The 22500-nt window shown below is 46.9% G+C and overlaps 1 protein-coding gene across 3 annotated transcripts in view; it reads left to right on the top strand.

Moving 5' to 3' along the window:
• LOC143279684 (uncharacterized) overlaps positions 1–22500 on the top strand; it is a 169325-nt gene that overhangs the window by 94468 nt on the left and 52357 nt on the right. For all 3 annotated transcript variants that reach the window (XM_076583774.1, XM_076583773.1, XM_076583776.1), the window contains exons 9-14: positions 1091–1330; positions 2158–2336; positions 13111–13297; positions 15610–15717; positions 16327–16353; positions 19909–20012. In XM_076583774.1, the coding sequence (XP_076439889.1) occupies positions 1091–1330; positions 2158–2336; positions 13111–13297; positions 15610–15717; positions 16327–16353; positions 19909–20012 (845 nt within the window). The remainder of the gene's footprint in view (positions 1–1090; positions 1331–2157; positions 2337–13110; positions 13298–15609; positions 15718–16326; positions 16354–19908; positions 20013–22500) is intronic.

Genomic DNA, 22500 nt, shown 5'->3' on the forward strand with positions numbered 1-22500 from the left:
AAATAATACATGAATAATAGAAAAGATAGTGGCTTTGACAAAATACCGGCAAACTGAGAGACCAGATAGCCAGTGCTCATTAAATCATTGGAAGAACTATCATGGCTTAACCATTAAGTGGTGAATGAACTTACACATGTAATCCGTTGTGTCAAACATAAGCACGGTAAAAAGGGCCTGTGTTCAACATCGAAATCTCCTCCGCCGAAAGCGGGTAAAGTGAAAACCTAACCTTCATCAGTGACAGCAAATGAGAAAAAATTCATCATTCACTAGAACATTCTGGAGTAGTTGAATAGGCTATCAGTGGACACAGACATCACTGACTGACGTTCGAAGAGAAAGGAATAGAATACTGCAGCAGGCATATTATGACATGGCGCCATTATCTAGATCAATCATAGCCGAGCTGTGACTGAACAACAACGCAATTTTTCTGACTAGGTTTACTGACCTACGATACTATCAACATGCTTATAATATGAACACAAGCAGTGTGTTGAAACTACAATTTACAGATCATCAACACATTCTAAATGGAATACTTACAGTAGAATTTTAGGCAGCTGGTTGTGTGTGCTACATGCCTGATGTGTGCTTGAGAGCGGCAACTCCGAAAAATGACCTGCGGACGCGTACAGCTTTCAGTTCAAATTCTTATTTCAATAGCATTGCGCCACAAGAGTTACCTCCTCCTGTCAATGGTTGGACACCGTCACTTCAGTGAAACTATTATCTGCTTTACGGCATGTGCTGTGAGTTGAACTACAGTTAGTAGTCAGCTGAGCGCTTGGCTACACTTGTAATGTCGAGACCTGGACACAGTGGATATGAATCCACTGCCACTGTGACAGCAGAAAGCTATGAAATGGAACCTTCAGCCTCTTTATATTTTCATATTTCATACTTCAGTCGTTGTGTGGTATTCTTCAGTGGCTTCCAAATCTTTTTTTTAATTCAACCAGAAATGAAACTTCAGAGTCTGGAGAACTACAAATTATACACCATTTTTTTGCATATTTTATATTTTAGTCGTTATTTGGTAATCTTCAGCTGCCTCCAAGTCCTTTCCTTCTTTCGATTCAACCAGAAATGAAACTTCTGAGTCTGGAGAACTACAACTCTGACCCGGCCTTGGAGAGCCAGACCTTGACCTTGGTGTGCACGGCGCGTGGCTCCACCCGGCTGACCTTCCGCTGGTACAAGGACCAGCTCCTTTTCAACGCCTCGCTGACCTCCAGGAACGCCTGGGAGGTCCTCATCCAGGACGAGCTGGACAACAAGCAGATGTCCATCTTTACTGTGGATGGCGTCACCATGTTTGATAAAGGTAAGGTGGGTCGGGGGTTCATTAAAAAAGAAAAAAAAGATAATAAGTAATGGTGCCTGTGGTGATGGTCCTAAAGAAACAAAAAGTATGCGATGATGACTGTGGTGTGGTGATGACTTAAGTAACAACAGCAGCAGCAGCAGCAGCAGCAGCAACAACAACAACAACAACATGATAATAATAATAATAATAATAATAATAATAATAATACCACTACTGCTGAATAAAGGATACTGGAGCCTTACATAATGCAAACACACTTGTAACTATTATTATGATCATGATCATGTTATCATCACCTTCACCATCACCTTCACCTATCCCATAACCCAGTGGAGGGTGGTCGAGGCACCGCGGATGATTTCCAGACCAGTTCTCTCCATCGGTTCCTGTCTCTCGCAGCTCTCTGTGAATCTGGGGAATTCAGGTCTGTCCATTCTTTGAATGTTGTCCTGCCACATTTTCTTTTGCCTCCCTCTCTTCCTACTGCCTGGTACAGTGCTCTGCAGAGCGGTCTTTGAGAACTCGTCGGATCTTGTGACGTGTCCATGCCATTCGAGTCTCCTCCTCATGATGACGGTTAAGAGGTCATCGTGAGGTCCAAGCTATCACAACTACCACCACGATAATCATCATCATCATATATCTTCCATCATCATCGTCGTGATGATGATGATGATGAAGATGAAACTGTCAACCAACCAATCGACGTTACCCCCCCCCCTCCCCCCTCCATGCTCCCCTTTTTTTTCTTTAAATTTAGTCACCGTTTTAAACCCTAAGAGGAAGTTGATGGACCCCCACCCCACCCCACCCCACCTTGACAGGCAAGTTCACCTGTGAGGTGGAGGATCAGGGGCAGGTGGCCCGGAGGACCCTGAAGGTGGACGTGGTGCCCCTGCCGCACGTGGAGCTCAAGCCCCTCACCGCCAACGTCCTGGCCGGCCAGCCCCTCAGCTTCAGGTGTCTCTCCCCGGATGAAAACATGAGGACCTTCTCCTACGAGGTGAGTCGCTGGGGGTGGTGGTGTGGTGTGGGGTGGTATTGTACTGTGGTGTGGTGTGGTGGGGTGCTGTTGTGTTGTGCTGTATTATATTCAGGTGTCTGGACAAGAACATGAGGACCTTCTCCTACGAGGTAGGTCGCTGGGTGTGTGTGTGTGTGTGGTGGGGGGGTGGTGGGGGGTGGTATTGTACTGTGGTGTGGTGTGGTGTGGGGTGCTGTTGTGTTGCGCTGTATTATATTCAGGTGTCTGGACGAGAACATGTGGACCCACTCCTACGAGGTGAGTCGCTGGGGATGGTGGTGTCGGGTGGGGTGGGGTGCTGTGGCGTGGTGTTGTGCTGTGTTTTTTCAGGTGTCTGGGCGAGAACATGAGGACCTTCTCCTACCAGGTGGGTGGCTGGATGTGTGTGGGGTGGGGTGTTGGGTTTTGTCGTGTTGCGTTGTGTTGTGTTGTGGTGGGACAGGGTGTTGTGTTTTGCCGTGTGAGGACCTTCTCATACCAGGTGGGTCGCTGGGGTGTAAGGGGGGGGGGGGGGGGATGGGTTTTGTCGTGTTGCGTTGTGTTGTGTTGTGGTGGGGTAGGGTGTTGTGTTTTGCCGTGTGAGGACCTTCTCATACCAGGTGGGTGGGGATGGGGTGGGGTGCGGTGGTGTGTTTTGTCGTGTTGTGTTGTGTTGTGTTGTGGTGTGGTGTGGTGTGGTGGTGTCGGGTGGGGTGGGGTGCTGTGGCGTAGTGTTGCGCTGTGTTTTTTCAGGTGTCTGGGCGAGAACATGAGGACCTTCTCTTACCAGGTGGGTGGCTGGATGTGTGTGGGGTGGGGTGTTGGGTTTTGTCGTGTTGCGTTGTGTTGTGTTGTGGTGAGACAGGGTGTTGTGTTTTGCCGTGTTGGGACCTTCTCCTACCAGGTGGGTCGCTAGGTGTATGTGAGGTAGGGTGTTGTGTTTTGCCGTGTGAGGACCTTCTACCAGGTGGGTGGGTGTGGGGTGGTGTGTTTTGTTGTGTTGTGGTGTGGTGTGGTGGGGTGGGGTTGGGTGAGGTATGGTGTTGTGTACTACAGTATTCTATAATGATGTAATGCAATGTCGTTTAGTACAGTACAGTGCAGTGTAGTACAGTGTCGTTTAGTGCAGTGCAGTGTAATGCAGTGCAGTGTCGTTTAGTGTAGTGCGGTGTAGTGTAGTGTCGTTTTAGTGCAGTGCAATATCGTTTGTTATAGTGCAGTGTACTATAGCTGTCACGCTGTCACATGTGCACAACTTGCCCACACATGCAGCAAACTCCTGACACGCACACAGTCTCTCCTTTAATCCGGTGCGGAAAAAATTCGCAAGAAAATCAGGATTTTTAACTTCCCCCTTCTCCTATCTAACAGGGGCTTTTAGTCATCAAGTACCAAATGCAATCTGATATAATAAATTAATTAATAAACCCACACGCAACACTGGTTCCACAGTCAGTGAACGACGTCAGCCACACACACACAACGCTAATTCCACAGTCAGTCAACGACGTCAGCCACACACACACACACACACAACGCTAATTCCACTGTCAGTGAACAACGTCAACCACACACACAATGCTAATTCCACTGTCAGTGAACAACGTCAGCCACACACACACACACAACGCTAATTCCACTGTCAGTGAACGACGTCAGCCACACACACACACACACACACACACACACACACACACACACACACACACACACACACACACACACACACAACGCTAATTCCACTGTCAGTGAACAACGTCAACCACACACACACAACGCTAATTCCACAGTCAGTGAACGACGTCAGCCACACACACACACAACACTAATTCCACAGTCAGTGAACGACGTCAGCCACACACACACACACAACGCTAATTCCACAGTCAGTGAACGACGTCAGCCACACACACACACAACACTAATTCCACAGTCAGTGAACGACGTCAGCCACACACACAACACTAATTCCACAGTCAGTTAACGACGTCAGCCACACACACAACACTAATTCCACAGTCAGTTAACGACGTCAGCCACACACACACAACACTAATTCCACAGTCAGTGAACGACGTCAGCCACACACACAACACTAATTCCACAGTCAGTGAACGACGTCAGCCACACACACAACACTAATTCCACAGTCAGTGAACGACGTCAGCCACACACACAACGCTAATTCCACTGTCAGTGAACAACGTCAACCACACACACAACACTAATTCCACAGTCAGTGAACGACGTCAGCCACACACACACACAACACTAATTCCACAGTCAGTGAACGACGTCAGCCACACACACAACGCTAATTCCACAGTCAGTGAACGACGTCAACCACACACACAACACTAATTCCACAGTCAGTGAACGACGTCAGCCACACACACACACAACGCTAATTCCACTGTCAGTGAACAACGTCAACCACACACACAACACTAATTCCACAGTCAGTGAACGACGTCAGCCACACACACAACACTAATTCCACAGTCAGTGAACGACGTCAGCCACACACACAACGCTAATTCCACAGTCAGTGAACGACGTCAGCCACACACACAACACTAATTCCACAGTCAGTGAACGACGTCAGCCACACACACAACACTAATTCCACAGTCAGTGAACGACGTCAGCCACACACACACAACGCTAATTCCACAGTCAGTGAACGACGTCAGCCACACACACAACGCTAATTCCACAGTCAGTGAACGACGTCAACCACACACACACAACGCTAATTCCACAGTCAGTGAACGACGTCAGCCACACACACACACAACGCTAATTCCACAGTCAGTGAACAACGTCAGCCACACACACAACGCTAATTCCACAGTCAGTGAACGACGTCAGCCACACACACAACGCTAATTCCACAGTCAGTGAACGACGTCAGCCACACACACACACAACACTAATTCCACAGTCAGTGAACGACGTCAGCCACACACACACAACACTAATTCCACAGTCAGTGAACGACGTCAGCCACACACACACAACACTAATTCCACAGTCAGTGAACGACGTCAGCCACACACACACAACACTAATTCCACAGTCAGGGAACGAAGTGATCTACACACAGGTTCGTAAGAGAGTCGCCGCCTGTTCAGCAACAATAAAAAACACCAAACAAAACAACAACCAATATCCCAGCACACAACACTGGTTCCACATAACAGTATCAGTATCAGTAGCTCAAGGAGGCGTCACTGCGTTCGGTCAAATCCACATACGCTACACCAAATCTGCCAAGCAGATGCCTGACCAGCAGCGTAACCCAACGCGCTTAGGCCTTGAGAAAAAAAAAGAAAGAAAAGAAAATAAGGGAGAAAAAAGAATAATGAATAAATAAAATAAATTAAATAAATGAAAAATAATAGATAAATACATAACAATGAACTACGTGATCTGTGCACAACATTAGTTTCGAAGTAAAGTGAACAATATGATCCCAACACAGGATCGTAAGAAAGTTGCACAAACTACTAATGTGTTCAAAAATCTCCTTGACATGAACATCAATTTAAACGAAAACTTGATTGACTTTGACGAATGAATTACAGTAAATGAAAACGTATGTGTATCCCACAAATAAAAGGAGACAGATATTGAAGGGAGACATAAAAAAAGGCCGTGAGTCCTAGGCAGTCAAATGCCAGTCCCTACACTACTACTACTACTACTACTACTACCACATAACAATCACAACTAATGTCACGTAATGATAGTTTTTTGAGATGGCGTCATTGCATTGCGTCATAATTATGTTGACGCCATACACAGTGAAGGAAAACAAAAGCATACAAACTACAGCCATCTTTACATTATCTTTGCACACACTCAAAATGCAAACACATTTCTATGTTAATATGAAAGCAGAAGTAATGAACTATTCGTCACACGTGGTTGTGACACCAGACAAGGCACCACTGGCCACTAAGATTCTTACTGATTAACCTTCACCGTACTTTGTGGGTCTGACAGACCCATTTTTGCCTTAAAAAATGCCTTTAAAATATATTTGGTGTCCGATTAATTTGAAATTTCATGACTTTTGTTGTCACAACATATGCATCATTTTAGTAAATTAATGTACACTTTAACTGATTAGTTAATCAGTTACGTAATTGTGAAAATTTTTACCTGCATTCCTACGTTGTGGGTCTTACAGACCCATACTCCCCAAAGAAGAGAAAACACTAAGTACCCTTATTCGTAATTCGTGGGTCTCTCAGACCCATACTCGCAAAAGAAGGGAACAAACCAATAATCCCTTTGTACTACGTGGAACGAAGTGATTGTGCGTACGTGACTGATGACACATAGGCTACCTCACTGCTTCTGTAGTTGGCTGGCACATCGCATCCGGCTCTCACGGAGAACACAACAGTACAGCAGGCTACCGGTGTCATTGCCTCAGGCAAGTTATATTTTGATGATTATCAAGTTTATTAATTGCCATCAAGTTAGCTTGCCATCTGTTCGATACTTTAGGTCGATTCCAACATCGCCATCTCTGAAGGCATCAGTAAGCATTGCAGAGAACATGAGGCTGAACAGCGTTGGAGCCAGGACGCAGCCTTGCTTGACACCATTTGTGACAGCAAAAGGAGCAGATGTTTCGCCATTGTCCTGGACTCGAGCCTGCATGCCTTCATGGAATTGGCTGACCAAGGAAATAAATTTCCGAGGGCATCCGTACTTTTTTTTTTTTTTTTTTTTTGCTGCCCCATCATCTGCGCCGTTTCAGTGGCATTACTCCCACGCCGCTCATTTAGATTCCCCCATACACTGCCACACCCGGGTTCGTCCGTCGCAGTCCCAGCGTCGGCAGTCCACAGGGAACCATCGATGTTAGGTCGCCTGGAGGCCACACACCAGAGGAGACCCTGCACTGCTGCTGAGTCACTTCAGTGGTGTTCAGTGGTGCCTGTTCTGTTTTAACGTACTTAGGACACCACCTACTAAGCCCCCTACTAACAACAATAATGGCTTAGTCGCGGAGCCAGACTGAGCGAGCGTCTCTCCCAGAGTGGAGACCGCCACCACGTCCCTCAAACAACAGCCCCCCCATGAATCTGCCGACACTGACGACATTGACAGGACTCACCCAAAGCACGGAAGTGGAGGGGTATCGAAACTGAGGTCACCATGAGAGCAGGGCATGAAAGGTCACAGACTTTGAGACTATTTTGTTTATATTGATGACGATGAAGGGGGAGGAGGATGACGATGATGATGACGATGTTGCTATGGAGGTCCATTTTGGTTTGGGACTGCGTGACAAGGCTGTACTCTACGCTTCCTGTCATAATGATATCCCGGCGTTAACCAGGCCCGAGAGATACAGACACTTGCAGTGTTGGTCAGGTAATTAGAGCAACACACCCAAAGACGCATCCTTGAAGTGGATGACACTCGACTGTGTGGTCCCAGTCTCCCCATTTAAGCCCACAGCACACTCAACTCTGGGTAGGAGCCGGCCACGGGCCGAAAAACCCACCTCCGCTGGGATTCGAACCCGCGTCCTCCCAGCCGTCAGTCCGCGACGCTAACCACTTCGCCACGGCGGCTGGTAGGGCATCCGTACTTGGCCATGATCTTCCACAGTCCCTCTCTACTCACGGTGTCGAAGGCCTTGATGAGGTCGATATAGGTGGAGAACAGAGCAGCATTTTGCTCCTGACATTTCTCTTGCAGCTGCCTTGCAGCAAACACCATGTCGGTGGTTCCGCGCTCTTTCCGGAATCCACATTGGCTCTCAGGCAAATGACCTTGGTCAAGGTGTGCTGTGAGGCGGTTTAGTAGGATCCTGGCAATTATCTTGCCTGCGATGGAGAGCAAGGAAATGCCCCGATGGTTATCACAGGCTTGCCGGTTCCCCTTTCGCTTGTACAAGTGAATGATAGATGCATCTTTGAAATCCTGGGGGATCATCTCTTCTTTCCACATGAGTGAGTACAGCTGATGGAGCTTCTCAGTCAGCACAGTGCCTCCATCGTTGTAGACCTCTGCTGGTATGGAGTCTGAGCCAGGTGCTTTGCCACTGGATAGCAGACGGATTGCTTTCTGGGTCTCAAGAGGTGTTGGCGGATCGTCCAGTGTTTCGTTGATGGGGACTTGTGGGAGACGGTCTATGGCTTCATCATTTATGAAGGAAGGGCGATTTAAGACACTGTTGAAGTGCTCAGCCCAGCGTTCGATAATTTTCTCCTTCTCGGTGATCAAGGTATTCCCATCTGCACTGAGGAGGGGGGATGATCCTGAGGATGTGGGGCCGTAGACTTCTTTTAAGGCATCATAGAACCTCTTCATATCGTGCCTGTCAGCATATCCCTGGATCTCATCAGCTTTGTCACTCAGCCACTTATCCTGCATCTGGCGTAACTTTTGCTGAACAGTCCTGCGGATGGCATCGTACGCATCCTTTTTTGATGTGGACTTTGGGTTGCTCAGGTAGGCTTGATGCAGACGGCGTTTCTCATCCAGAAGCTGCTTGATTTCATCACAGTTTTCATCAAACCAGTCTTTGTGCTTTCTGGTCATGGGTCCCAGGGTCTCTGAAGCTGTACTATAGATCAGCTCACGCAGGGTCCTCCAGTCAGACTCCACATTCTGGTTGTCCAGAGAGGCGGATTCCAGACGATCTTCCAGCAGCTCCACAAAGGACTGTTTGATGGTGATGTTTTTCAGCTTAGCGATGTTAAGCCGTTTTGGAGCCTTCTGGCCTTGGGGGCGTCTCTTGGGCTGGATTCGAATATTCAGCTTCGAGACTACAAGGCGATGGTCTGTCCAACACTCGGCGCCGCACATGGTCTTTGTTACACGTACATCTTGCCTATTCCTTTTCCTGACGATGCCATATATATATATATATATATATATATATATATATATATATATATATGTGTGTGTGTGTGTGTGTGTGTGTGCGTGCGTGCGTGTGTGTGTGTGTGTGTGTGTGTGTGTGTGTGTGTACACCCGCACATTCCAATATTCCGTTGCTCCTACAGTACACATGCAAACACACACATACCTCATCCTCTACACACACACGAACACACACACACATGCGCGCGCGCACAGAGCTCTCCTGACGTGTATACTTACACGCTCGCGCACGCACACAAATACACACACACACACATACAGAGGCTGCCACACACAGACACAGACACACACATACAGAGGCTGCTATTGATTGGCCGGAAGAGGGGTGGGAAAAGATCTGATGACAGGAACGTGTTGCTCAGTCTATTGAAGTTGGAAAAGCCCACATTAATTTGTATGGGTCTGTCAGACCCACGATGTATGAATAGGGGGTAAGCTCTGGATTCCTTCTTTAGCGAGTGTGGGTCTGTGAGACCCACTAAATATGGATAAGTGGGAAAATAACCAAGTACGGTGAAGGTTAAAAAAAAAAAAATCACTCTCACTAAACCACTACTACTATTACATTCCATAGATACAAAATCTATCCATCTTTGGCCAAACAGCGCATGTGCAGATGTCATGACCGCGTACATACTAAAGTGCACCTACACCTTGTGCACGTGACAATAGCGTCATTTAGCGCGGTGCAGTGCAATGCAATATCGTTTAGTGTAGTGCAGTGCATTGCAATGTCGTTTAATTTAGTGCAGTGCTGTGAAGTGTCGTTTAGTGCGGTGCAGTGCAGTGTCATTTTGTGTAGTGCAGTGCATTGCAATGTCGTTTAATTTAGTGCAGTGCTGTGAAGTGTCGTTCAGTGAGGTGCAATGCAATTTCATTTAGTGTAGTGCATTGCATTGCAATGTCGTTTAATTTAGTGCAGTGCTGTGAAGTGTCGTTTAGTGCGGTGCAATGCAGTGTCATTTAGTGTAGTGCAGTGCATCGCAATGTAGATTAATTTAGTGCAGTGTTGAGTTGTGTCGTTTAGTGCAACGCAGCGCTATGTCGTTTGCTATATGTGCATTGTAGTGTTGTGCCGTTTTGTGCAGTGTGAAGGAACCTTGTTGTCAGTTCTGTATGAACTTGATATTTTTCTGTCTGGTTAGCGTATTCCTGAAGCGGGTTTTTGTTGTATTTGTTGTTGTATTTGTTGTTGTTGTTGTGTGTGTGATATATATATATATATATATATATATATTTTTTTTTTTTTTTTTTTTTTTTGCGCTTCCCTATGCTTTTTTTCACGTCTGCAAAAAGGAAATGACATGTTGTCGGTTCTCTGATATCTCCGAATGTTAAAATGTTGTCCGGTTTTTTGTGCGTGCTAGTATACGTTTTTATTTCTACGTGTATTGCTTTCAATAGCAGCTGGTCAACAACTTCGATACACCACATAAAAAGATGCAGATGTTCACTTGATGAATGTATTACTTACTGATAGCACACACACTGGTAAATAAAAAGTCAGAATTCTTTTCTTTTTTTTTAACGAGTGGGTTTCATCATGTGCGCTTCATCTGGAGTAACAAACACTGCCTTTCGAAAATACACCCAAACACCCACCCACACGCACCCACGCACTCAGAGACACAAAGACTCACAGACACACAGACACAGACAGACAGACAGACAGACACACACACACACACTCACACACACACACACACACACACACACACACACACACACACACACACACACACACACAGAGCCTCTAAGGACTGCATGCAACAAAAAAACGCTGTTGTGCTACTCGTTCTACTCTCTTGAAAAAACAAAGAAAGAAGGAAAAGAAACAAAACAATACAATCATTTCGTTTAGTTTAGACATTATTTTATTTGAAAATGGCACAACGCAAATACATGACTTCGACAACAAGACATTAAAGTCCTATTTTAAGTTATCTTTTAACTCACTCAGTACGGCCAGTCCTCTCTTCTCCTCTACACAGACCACTCGGATGTCCAGTGGGTGTCTGAATGACCCAACCTTTAGCTTCCGTCGTCAGAATTGTGGTATTCTTTGTCAACATTCACGTCTTCAGTATAAGAGCCTTCCGCTTGCAATAGTTTGATGATGGTAATTGGGATGAAACGCTGTTAAGTTAACGTCGTCTCTTTCGCCGTTCGTATGGAGAGAGTTAAAGTACATAACATACTAATATATCCCAACGCTGGATATATCACGGATGTCTCTGTAAATAGAAATTTAAACATTAAACTCGTGTGTTTCAAAAAACAACGAAATTATCGATTTAAAACAGAATGATACAATGCGAAAATAAAAACAACAAAAAACAACAACTTATGTCCAAATTCAGTATTGAATTGCATTACTATTAATCAAAGCTTTTTGACACAAAATAGGCGCACAACATATGTATCATAAATTTTGTTTAATTGATGCAATGCTTTACACAACCTTGTGGATGTGATTCTTTCTGTATCACTTCTGTCCAGTTTGCCCTTTTGTACAAAGCCGAAAGTTTGATCACCATTTTTTCTGTTCTTGATACATCATTTTTTATTTATTCATTCATTTCTTTCTTTCTTTATTCATCTATTTATTTATTACCTGTTATTTAATGAATTTATTTTATCTATTTATTTATATACTTACATACGCACTTATATATATTTTCTTCTTTTTTTTTTTTTTTTTTTTTTTGTCTTTTCTTTGATGCTGTGAACTTGTTTCTTTCTTGGCTCTATAATTTTATTTAGATTTGAAATGAATTATTATGAAAAGAAAAGGAAAAAAAAATCGTGAGTTTCGTTTCCTTTCGTTCCACCCACCCCACACCTCCTCACACTCCTCACCACACCCCCACACCTCCTCACACTCCTCACCACACCCCCACACCCCACACCTCCTCACACTCCTCACCACGCCCCCATCCCTCACACCCCCACCTCCTCACACTCCTCACCACACCCCCACACCCCACACCCTCACCTCCTCACACTTCTCACCACACTCACACCCTCACCTCCTCACACTCCTCACCACACCCCCACACCCCCTCCTCACACTGCTCACCACACCCCCCCTCCTCACACTGATCACCGCACTCACACCCCCACCTCCTCACACTCCACATCACACCCCCACCTCCTCACACTCCTCACCACACCTACACCCCAACACCCTCACACACCCACCTCCTCACACTCCTCACCACCCCCACACCCACACCCCCCACCTCCTCACACTCCTCACCACACACCCACCTCCTCACACTCCTCACCACCCCCACCCCCACACCCCCCACCTCATCACACTCCTCACCACCACCCACACCCCCACCTCCTCACCACATCCACACCCCTCACTCCCTCACCTCATACTCCTCACCACACCCCTACACCCCCAACTCCCCAAACTCCTCACCACACCCCCATCTCCTCACTTTCCTCACCACACCCCCACACTCCCACACCCTCACCGCCTTACACTCCACACTACACCCCCAACTCCCCAAACTCCTCACCACACCCCCACACTCCCACACCCTCACCTCCTCACACACCACACTACACCCCCAACTCCCCAAACTCCTCACCACACCCCCACACTCCCACACCCTCACCTCCTCACACTCCACACTACACCCCCAACTCCCTAAACTCCTCACCACACCTCCACACTCCTCACCACACCCCTACACCCCATACTCCCCAAATTCCTCACCACAATCCCACACCCTCACCTCCTCACACTCCACACCACACCCCCACACCCCCAAATCCCCAAATCCCTAAACTCCTCACCACACCTCCACACTCCTCAACACACCCACAACCACCCGACTCAAACCAGTGGCTGAGGAACGGCCAGTCGCTGTCCCGGGAGGAGGACCTGGTGAACGGGGAGCTGGTGGAGGACCTGCTGCCCAGCGGGAGCCGCCTGTACATCCCCGGGCTGAGGGCAGGGGCCCGCTACTCCTGCAGGGTCCTCAACAAAGCCGGCGCCGCCCTCAAGACGGCCAGTGTCTTCCTTATCCCGCGTGAGTTGTCGTTCGTTTTAGTTTTTCGGTTTTTTTTTTTTTTTTTTCTTGGTTTTTCTTTTCTTTTTGAACCTGCCTTTTTTTTTCTTTCTTTATGTGTGTGTGTGTGTGTGTGTGTGTGTGTGTGTGTGTGTGTGTGTGTGTGTGTGTGTGCCGTGTGTGTGTGTTTGTGTGCGTGTGCCGTGTGTGTGTGTGTGCGCCGTGTGTGTGTGTGTGTGTGTGTGTTGTGGGGGCTCTTGAGGCTTCAGAGTCTGGTCTGGGTCTCTCTCTCTCTCTGTCTCTCTCTTTAGTGTGTGTGTGTGTGTGTGTGTGTGTGTGTGTGTGTGTGTGTGTGTGTGTGTGTGTGTGTGTGTGTGTGTGTGTTGTGGGGGCTTTTGAGGCTTTAGAGTCTGATCTGGGTCTCTGTCTCTCTCTCTCTTTAGTGTGTGTGTGTGTGTGTGTGTGTGTGTGTGTGTGTGCGCGCGCGCGTGTGTATGTGTGTACGTGTGTGTGCATGCTCGTGCGCGCGTGTGTGTGTTTGCATGTGTGTGCGTGTGGGAGGGGGGGGGGGGGGGGGAGGAGGGGCGTTGTTTTCTTCATTAAATATGTCCTTCTGCATGAATACCTTTTCCCTTCATTTATGTGTGTGTGCTATTTGTAATAGATGTAGATTAGCAAGGACAGAGTAGAAGAATAGGCTATGCCTAAATTCTTAACCCTTGAATAAAAACGTTTTGAGTTCTCTGTGTGTGTGTCTCTCTCTCCAACTACAACGAATATACGAATAAAGAAATAGATAAAGAAGTAAATAAACAAATGACTGGATAGATAAACAAACAAACAAATAAATAGATAAATAAACAGACATATGAACAGATAACTAACTAACTAAATACATGAGTAAATAAATAAATGAATACATAGATAAATAAATAAATGAATGGATGGATGAATGAATGAATGAATGAATGAACGAACGAATGAATGAATGAATCAATGAATCAATCAATCAATCAATCAACCAGTCAATATCGCAGAAGAGCCGACTTTGCACCAGGCAAAATATTTAGATTCTGATCGGGTCTCAAGCGGATTCGTTCTTTTACAACTGACTATAATAATGGGTCCATGTCATTGCGTCGACAGCTCATTGCGTGGACAGGATGTGTAGAGCATGTAGTCTGGGTATAGATACAGGATACTGTGTAGAGGATGTAGTCTGGATATACAGGATGCAGTTTAGAAGATGCAGTCTGGCTATAGATACAGGATGTAGTTTAGAGGATGTAGTCTAAGTATAGATACAGGATGTTGTGTAGAGGATGTGGTCAATAATGAAGGACGTTTGTCGCCATTCAGCATTCCAGAAGTGAACATAGCACAAATAAGAATTTACAATTGGAGGACAAAATCCACCTTTTCAAAAATGAAAATAGAACAAGGACAGCGATGAGCTGTCGACGCAATGAGCTGTCAACTTTACGGGTACCTCTCATAATAATTATACCCTCCGACCCGCACACGTCCGACTCGACTCGAACCGGACAAGAGTATCTCGACTCGCTGTGATTAATTAATTATTTACTTATTTATTTATTTATTTCCAAAAACAATTCTCGTTTGTCGTGACAGTGTATGGACGTGTTTGGTGTTCACAACGTGTTTAATGGCTAGGTCTCATGACGTGTTTGTTGCCTGATGAGGTGTTTTAACGTGTGATGACATTTTGTGGATGACGTTTGGAGTGTGGTGCCATAGAATGAATAGAATAGAATAGAACAGATTTTATTGTCATGAAACCTTAAAGTTTATAAGACACAAGTGCAATGGTAAATGAATGAATGAATGAAAAATACACAATTAATTAATCAATTAATGCAATAAATTGCAACAGCATTCATAAACAAATTTTCCTAATCTTGTTTGCATATATTTATCATCTGTTAGCATCACCTGACTGGGAATATTTCTTTTAAAAATTGTTGCCTTAAGGTTTTATATTTAATACAATGATCAAGAAGATGGATTTCGTCTTCCAGTACGTTACACTTGCTGCACAATTTGTCTTCTTGTGGAATATTCAAATATCTACCTTTCTGAATGTTATGTGTGATCACGTGTTTAACGTGTGATAAAGTGCCGTGATGACGAGTTTAAGATGTGATGGCGATTTGTAATGACATGTTTAAAGGTGTGATGATGCGTTTAAGATGTGATGACGGATTTTGACCACGTGCTTAATTAAGGTATGATGACTTGACAATGTGTTAGGATGTGACGACTCGTGTGTACGTATATATGATATATAATGTGTGATGGCATTTGATTTCTAGCCAGTGAAGGAGAGCGCACGTGCAAGAGCGCTGTGCACGAGGGAGTGAAGTGGAACCGAACTTATGGAGGTCACTTTGACCTTCAGCAGTGCCCCATTGACACTGCAGGTAAACGCGTGACGGAGATATAGCAGAGTGGGTGGAGAGTGGGGATGAGGGGGTGAGGGAGAAAAGGGGGGGGGGGAGGGGAGGGCGGAGAGGGTGGGGGGGGGGAGAGTGGGTGGAGAGAGAGCGAGAGAGAAAGGGTTGGGAGTAGGGTAAAAGCGAGGGAGAGCGATCTCTGTGTGTGTGTGCCTTGCGTGCGTGTTGTGTGGTGTGTGTGTGTGTGTGTGTGCAACAGCCGCACTAAGTATTAAAAAAAAGAAGAAAAGAAGAAGAAGAAAAAAAGACACCAATGATAATTATGGCACATATATTTCAACATAAAAGAATAACGGATGGTGAAGATGACGTTTAATAATAACAACGGAGATAATAACATAATAACGATGTAACGCTGATGGTAGGTGTCATATAACGACGACAATAATGATGATCATCTTCAAGATGATGACGTCATTGATGACGATGACGATGGTGATGACGACAACGAAGACCACGAAGCTATGAGGCAATAAACGCACGTGCCATATACGTTTGAAACGACATTCAGTGTGACAGAGATAAAAAAAAAACAAACAAACAGGGGCATGCTAACTTTGTCGTTTCCCATTCCAGATTTTAAAGTGGTCGGACCTGGCGAAGGTAGGATAAAGTTCCACTTCGCTTTCGCTGTTTTTCTCTCTCTTTCACTCTGTTTCTCTCTGTCTTTGCCTGTCTGTCTATCTGTCTGTCTGTATGTTTCTCCCTCTTTCTTTCTCACTTTGTGCCTCTCTCTCTGTGTGTCTTTGTGTGTGTATGTATGTGTGTGTGTGTGTGTGTGTGTGTGTGTGTGTGTGTGTGTGTGTGTGTGTGTGTGTGTGTGTGTGTGTGTGTGTGTGTGTGTGTGTGTGTGTGTGTGTGTGTGTGTGTGTGTGTGTGTGTGTGTGTGTGAGAGAGAGAGAGAGAGAGAGAGAGAGAGAGTTGATCATTAATTTCACGTCTGTTCACTAAAGTGCGTGTGTGTGTGTGTGTGTGTGTGTGTGTGTGTGTGTGTGTGTGTGTGTGTGAGGGAGAGGGAGACATAAAGCCACATTTTTCTGATTTCCAAAAGGATTTGAAGTGCACACGTGAGACATGAAATAATGCAAAAATCAATTGAGCCCACGCAAAATTCCTTCACTTCATCATAATATTGTTTCTAGCACTTATGGCAGTTGTTGGTACACACATGCATACTGATTTTTATTTTTATTTATTAATTCTTTAAATTGCTTGTGAGTCTTTGAATGTTGTAACAAAGAAAAGAAAAACAACTGTCGGACAATATCATGTACATGTTCCTAATCTGTTTGCTCTAATATTTTACATGCTCTGTATCTATCACTCGGACTCACTGGACGCGCAAACGCTCCCGCGCGCGCACGTTTATACATAAACACACAACACACGCACGTATATATACACATACGCACGCTCACACACACTCACACCCATACATATACACGAACACAGGCACACATGTGAGCTCACATACACCCATCCAATTGCATCGAAGCATGAACCCGAGAAACCTTAAAAAAAAAGAAGAAAAAAAAGAAGAAAAGTAATCACATTACATTGCAGCAGTAAAACCCAGGAATAGCCTCTTCTGTTAATCATTCTTCGTGAAGTGTTTCGCCCGAGGAAATAAATAGAAAAGAGCAACCGCAAATGCATTCTCAGTTATAGACCCATAATATATCATTTCATGAGCACACACACACACACACACACACACACACACACACACACACACAAGCCACGACAACCTTAAACTGCCGGTGCGAATTTCCCGGACGCTATGAAATATTACTCCATTTTCAAAGCATCCAATTATCAAAATTGATAGAGAATGAGATGAAAGAGAGAGACTTAGAGAGACGGGGAGACAGAGAGGCGGGGGGTGGTAAGGAGGGGGTGTGAGGGTGGGGGGCACAGAGAGAGAGAGAGAGAGAGAGAGAGAGAGACACTGGACACTGGACACTGGAATTATTTATTGTCATTGCCAAGAAAGGTCTTTTGACAAGGGGGCAACAACATAAATGCATATATTTTAGCTTCAAAACAACAACAACAAAAAACTATATTTTTTCTCTGAATCCTTCAGTCAGTTTAAACCAAGAAAATATGCAATACTTGGAAACACTTAAGTCACATCCTGACAAAAACTCAACGAAACGGAACTAAAGAAAAAGAACAATGTAATGATAATAAAATACCAAAATGAATGGGGACTGACTCGACCATCCATTCAAAAATACATCAAACCAATACAGACTGCCTCAAAAATACACTCAAGTATGCAATGTTATGTTTTCTGTTTTGTCCAAATAAAATAGCAACTTCTGTACTAACTATAATTAAGTGTCTTCTATGCTGTTGATACTATTCTGACTTATGTACCTTTGTCTCATTGTTTGAGCTTCTGCAATGAATTTAGCAACCGATCTAATTATGATTTCATTATCACATGACAAATCAGTAACTACATCATGGCTTTTAGCCATCTCTGTTTTAAAGAATATACATTTTTCTCGCACAGTATTATACATTTCACACTGAAAAAGAAAATGTTTTTCATCATCCACTTGGTATCCACAGAGAGGACATGGTGACTGTATAGAAGTCCTAGGTTCAAACCATCTTCTGTTTGCATTAAACCCCAGAGTTCTTAACCTAAATCTCGCATAATTTATTCTGTGCCATTTGTCTGTAATGATTCTGAGATATGTTTCTGGTTGAAATATACTTTTAAAAGAAAAGAACCAGCTATATTTTTCTTTACTTTCCATGTCAGAATGCCAGTTTTGTTTGAAGGAACAAATGAGTCTGTCTCTGAATTCTGCAATAAACTGCTGTTCGTTTCCTACACCCTGGGACAACCACACAATTCCAAAACCATGTTCAGTCAGAACCTTATTCACTTTGTAACACCAGTTTTCTTTACCTAACTCCATCTGCAAAAGCATCATGTCATAGGCCTAATGAGAGAGAGAGAGAGAGAGAGAGAGAGAGAATTCTTTCATTTTCGAGGATGAATAGATAAGCACTGGCGCGCTGTGTTTTCATCCAGCCCCCCCCCCCCCATCCCTCCCCCCTCCCCCACACACATACAAAACAAAACAAAAAAACCCCAAGAAGAACGGTTTATCAAATTTACTCTCTCCTCCGCCTCTTTGGGCACATTTAAATGCAACAGACGATCACAAAAATGTAAAATGGCGCTGGATTTTTTTTTTTTTTCGCTTGGTACAGGAAACATGAACGAAAATCGATTGTTTGTTTAAAAGGCCATGCACCACTCCTTTAGACAGGAAAAAAATTCTGTTTGCGTTTTCTCATAAAAAAAACAACAACCTATTTCGTTGGAAATTAAAACAGTGCCTAAATAAACTGAACAGAGATTGAAGAGAGAGAGGGGGAGAGAACAATGAGAGAGAGAGAGAGAGAGAGAGAGAGAGAGAGAGAGAGAGAGAGAGAGAGAGAGAGAGATATCTGCGAATATTAGCCCATGTGTTGTGCGTGCGCGAACGCACGCGCCTGCTTGTGCGTTTCTCACCCTTCCTCTGTGTGTGTGTGTGTGTGTGTGTGTGTGTGTGTGTGTGTTCATTTTCTCTGACAAATCATTTTCTTGAACATACCTGTCTGGAAATAGAGCCAATTACTTTCCGTGGTTAAAAAAAAAAAGAAGAAAAAAAAGCACCTACATGACGTTCATCAGAGGCAAATTCCTCCCCTAAAGGTTTATTCACACACACACACACACACACTCACATTTAAAATTTGAAATAAGGGACGTGGGGGCGGGAATGTGTGTGTGTGTGTGTGTGTGTGTGTGTGTGTGTGTGTGTGTGTGTGTGTGTGTGAGGAGGGGGGTAGGAGTTGTCAGGAAATCAAAATAGGTAGAAAACTACAAAGGAATGAATAAATGGCATGTAAGTAAATTCTATAGTGAAAATTTAATAAAGATGATAAACTAAAACCATGAGCATAATTCTGAAGTACATTAAAGGAAAGTAGAATGTGTGTGTGTGTGTGTGTGTGTGTGTGTGCGCACGCGCGCACGTACGCGCGTGCGTGCGCGTGCGTGTCCGCATCTCAGTAAGTGTGTGCATATTAAAATTTATGCGCTGGCGATGAAATGACTGACTAACTGTATGACGTCATGAAATGACGCAGGTTATGCGCGACGTGATTGTGTTTGTGACGTCAGCCAGTGCTGGTGGGGTCCTCCCAACTACGCCAGATGTCACTCCGTGCGTCTTACCTTTCTCTACGAACAGGTCAGCTTTCTCTCCGTTGTCTGTCAATCTGTCTGTTCTTTCTTCTTCTTCTTCTTCTTTTTTTCTATCAGGACTTCTGACTTTCTCTGGTGTGGGTGTGGGGGTGTGGTGAGGAGTGTGAGGAGGTGGGGGTGTGGGGGTGTGGTGAGGAGTATGAGGAGGTGGGGGTGTGGGGGTGTGGTGAGGAGTATGAGGAGGTGGGGGTGTGGGGGTGTGGTGAGGAGTGTGGGGAGGTGGGGGTGTGGTGAGGAGTGTGAGGAGGTGGGGGTGTGGGGGTGTGGTGAGGAGTATGAGGAGGTGGGGGTGTGGGGGTGTGGTGAGGAGTATGAGGAGGTGGGGGTGTGGGGGTGTGGTGAGGAGTGTGAGGAGGTGGGGGTGTGGGGGTGTGGTGAGGAGTGTGAGGAGGTGGGGGTGTGGTGAGGAGTGTGAGGAGGTGGGGGTGTGGGGGTGTGGTGAGGAGTATGAGGAGGTGGGGATGTGGGGGTGTGGTGAGGAGTGTGAGGAGGTGGGGGTGTGGGGGTGTGGTGAGGAGTGTGAGGAGGTGGGGGTGTGGTGAGGAGTGTGAGGAGGTGGGGGTGTGGTGGTGTGGTGAGGAGTATGAGGAGGTGGGGATGTGGGGGTGTGGTGAGGAGTGTGAGGAGGTAGGGGTGTGGGGGTGTGGTGAGGAGTGTGAGGAGGTGTGGGGTGTGGGGGTGTGGTGAGGAGTATGAGGAGGTGGGGGTGTGGGGGTGTGGTGAGGAGTGTGAGGAGGTGGGGGTGTGGTGGTGTGGTGAGGAGTGTGAGGAGGTGGAGGTGTGGGGGTGTGGTGAGGAGTGTGAGGAGGTGGAGGTGTGGGGGTGTGGTGAGGAGTGTGAGGAGGTGGGGGTGTGGGTGTGTGGTGAGGAGTGTGAGGAGGTGGGGGTGTGGGTGTGTGGTGAGGAGTGTGAGGAGGTGGGGGTGTGGGGGTGTGGTGAGGAGTGTGAGGAGGTGGGGGTGTGGGGGTGTGGTGAGGAGGTGAGGGTGTGGGGGTGTGGTGAGGAGTGTGATGAGGTGGAGGTGTGGGGATGTGGTGAGGAGGTGGAGGTGTGGGGGTGTGGTGAGGAGTATGAGGAGGTGGAGGTGTGGGGGTGTGGTGAGGAGTATGAGGAGGTGGGGGTGTGGGGGTGTGGTGAGGAGGTGAGGGTGTGGGGGTGTGGTGAGGAGTATGAGGAGGTGGGGGTGTGGGGGTGTGGTGAGGAGTATGAGGAGGTGGGGGTGTGGTGGTGTGGTGAGGAGTATGAGGAGGTGGGGGTGTGGGGGTGTGGTGAGGAGTGTGAGGAGGTGGGGGTGTGGGGGTGTGGTGAGGAGTGTGATGAGGTGGAGGTGTGGTGGTGTGGTGAGGAGTGTGAGGAGGTGGGGGTGTGGGGGTGTGGTGAGGAGTGTGAGGAGGTGGGGGTGTGGTGAGGAGTGTGAGGAGGTGGGGGTGTGGTGAGGAGTGTGAGGAGGTGGGGGGGTGGTGAGGAGTGTGAGGAGGTGGGGGTGTGGTGAGGAGTGTGAGGAGGTGGGGGTGTGGGGGTGTGGTGAGGAGTGTGATGAGGTGGAGGTGTGGGGGTGTGGTGAGGAGTGTGATGAGGTGGGCGTGTGGGGGTGTGGTGAGGAGTATGAGGAGGTGGGGGTGTGGGGGTGTGGTGAGGAGTATGAGGAGGTGGGGGTGTGGGGGTGTGGTGAGGAGTGTGATGAGGTGGGGGTGTGGGGGGTGTGGTGAGGAGTATGAGGAGGTGGGGGTGTGGGCGTGTGGTGAGGAGTATGAGGAGGTGGGGGTGTGGGGGTGTGGTGAGGAGTATGAGGAGGTGGGGGTGTGGGGGTGTGGTGAGGAGTATGAGGAGGTGGGGGGTGTGGGGGTGTGGTGAGGAGTATGAGGAGGTGGGGGTGTGGGGGTGTGGTGAGGAGTATGAGGAGGTGGGGGTGTGGGGGTGTGGTGAGGAGTATGAGGAGGTGTGGGTGTGGGGGTGTGGTGAGGAGTATGAGGAGGTGGGGGTGTGGGGGTGTGGTGAGGAGTATGAGGAGGTGGGGGTGTGGGTGTGTGGTGAGGAGGTGGGGGTGTGGGGGTGTGGTGAGGAGTGTGAGGAGGTGGTGGTGTGGGGGTGTGGTGAGGAGTGTGAGGAGGTGGAGGTGTGGGGGTGTGGTGAGGAGTGTGAGGAGGTGGGGGTGTAGGGGTGTGGTGAGGAGTGTGATGAGGTGGAGGTGTGGGGGTGTGGTGAGGAGTGTGATGAGGTGGGGGTGTGGGGGTGTGGTGAGGAGTATGAGGAGGTGGGGGTGTGGGGGTGTGGTGAGGAGTATGAGGAGGTGGGGGTGTGGTGAGGAGTGTGATGAGGTGGGGGTGTGGGGGTGTGGTGAGGAGTATGAGGAGGTGGGGGTGTGGGGGTGTGGTGAGGAGTATGAGGAGGTGGGGGTGTGGGGGTATGGTGAGGAGTATGAGGAGGTGGGGGTGTGGGGGTGTGGTGAGGAGTATGAGGAGGTGGGGGTGTGG

The sequence above is a fragment of the Babylonia areolata genome, chromosome 3 (genome assembly GCF_041734735.1).
Source record: "Babylonia areolata isolate BAREFJ2019XMU chromosome 3, ASM4173473v1, whole genome shotgun sequence".
In the NCBI taxonomy this organism is placed as follows: Eukaryota; Metazoa; Mollusca; class Gastropoda; order Neogastropoda; family Buccinidae; genus Babylonia; species Babylonia areolata.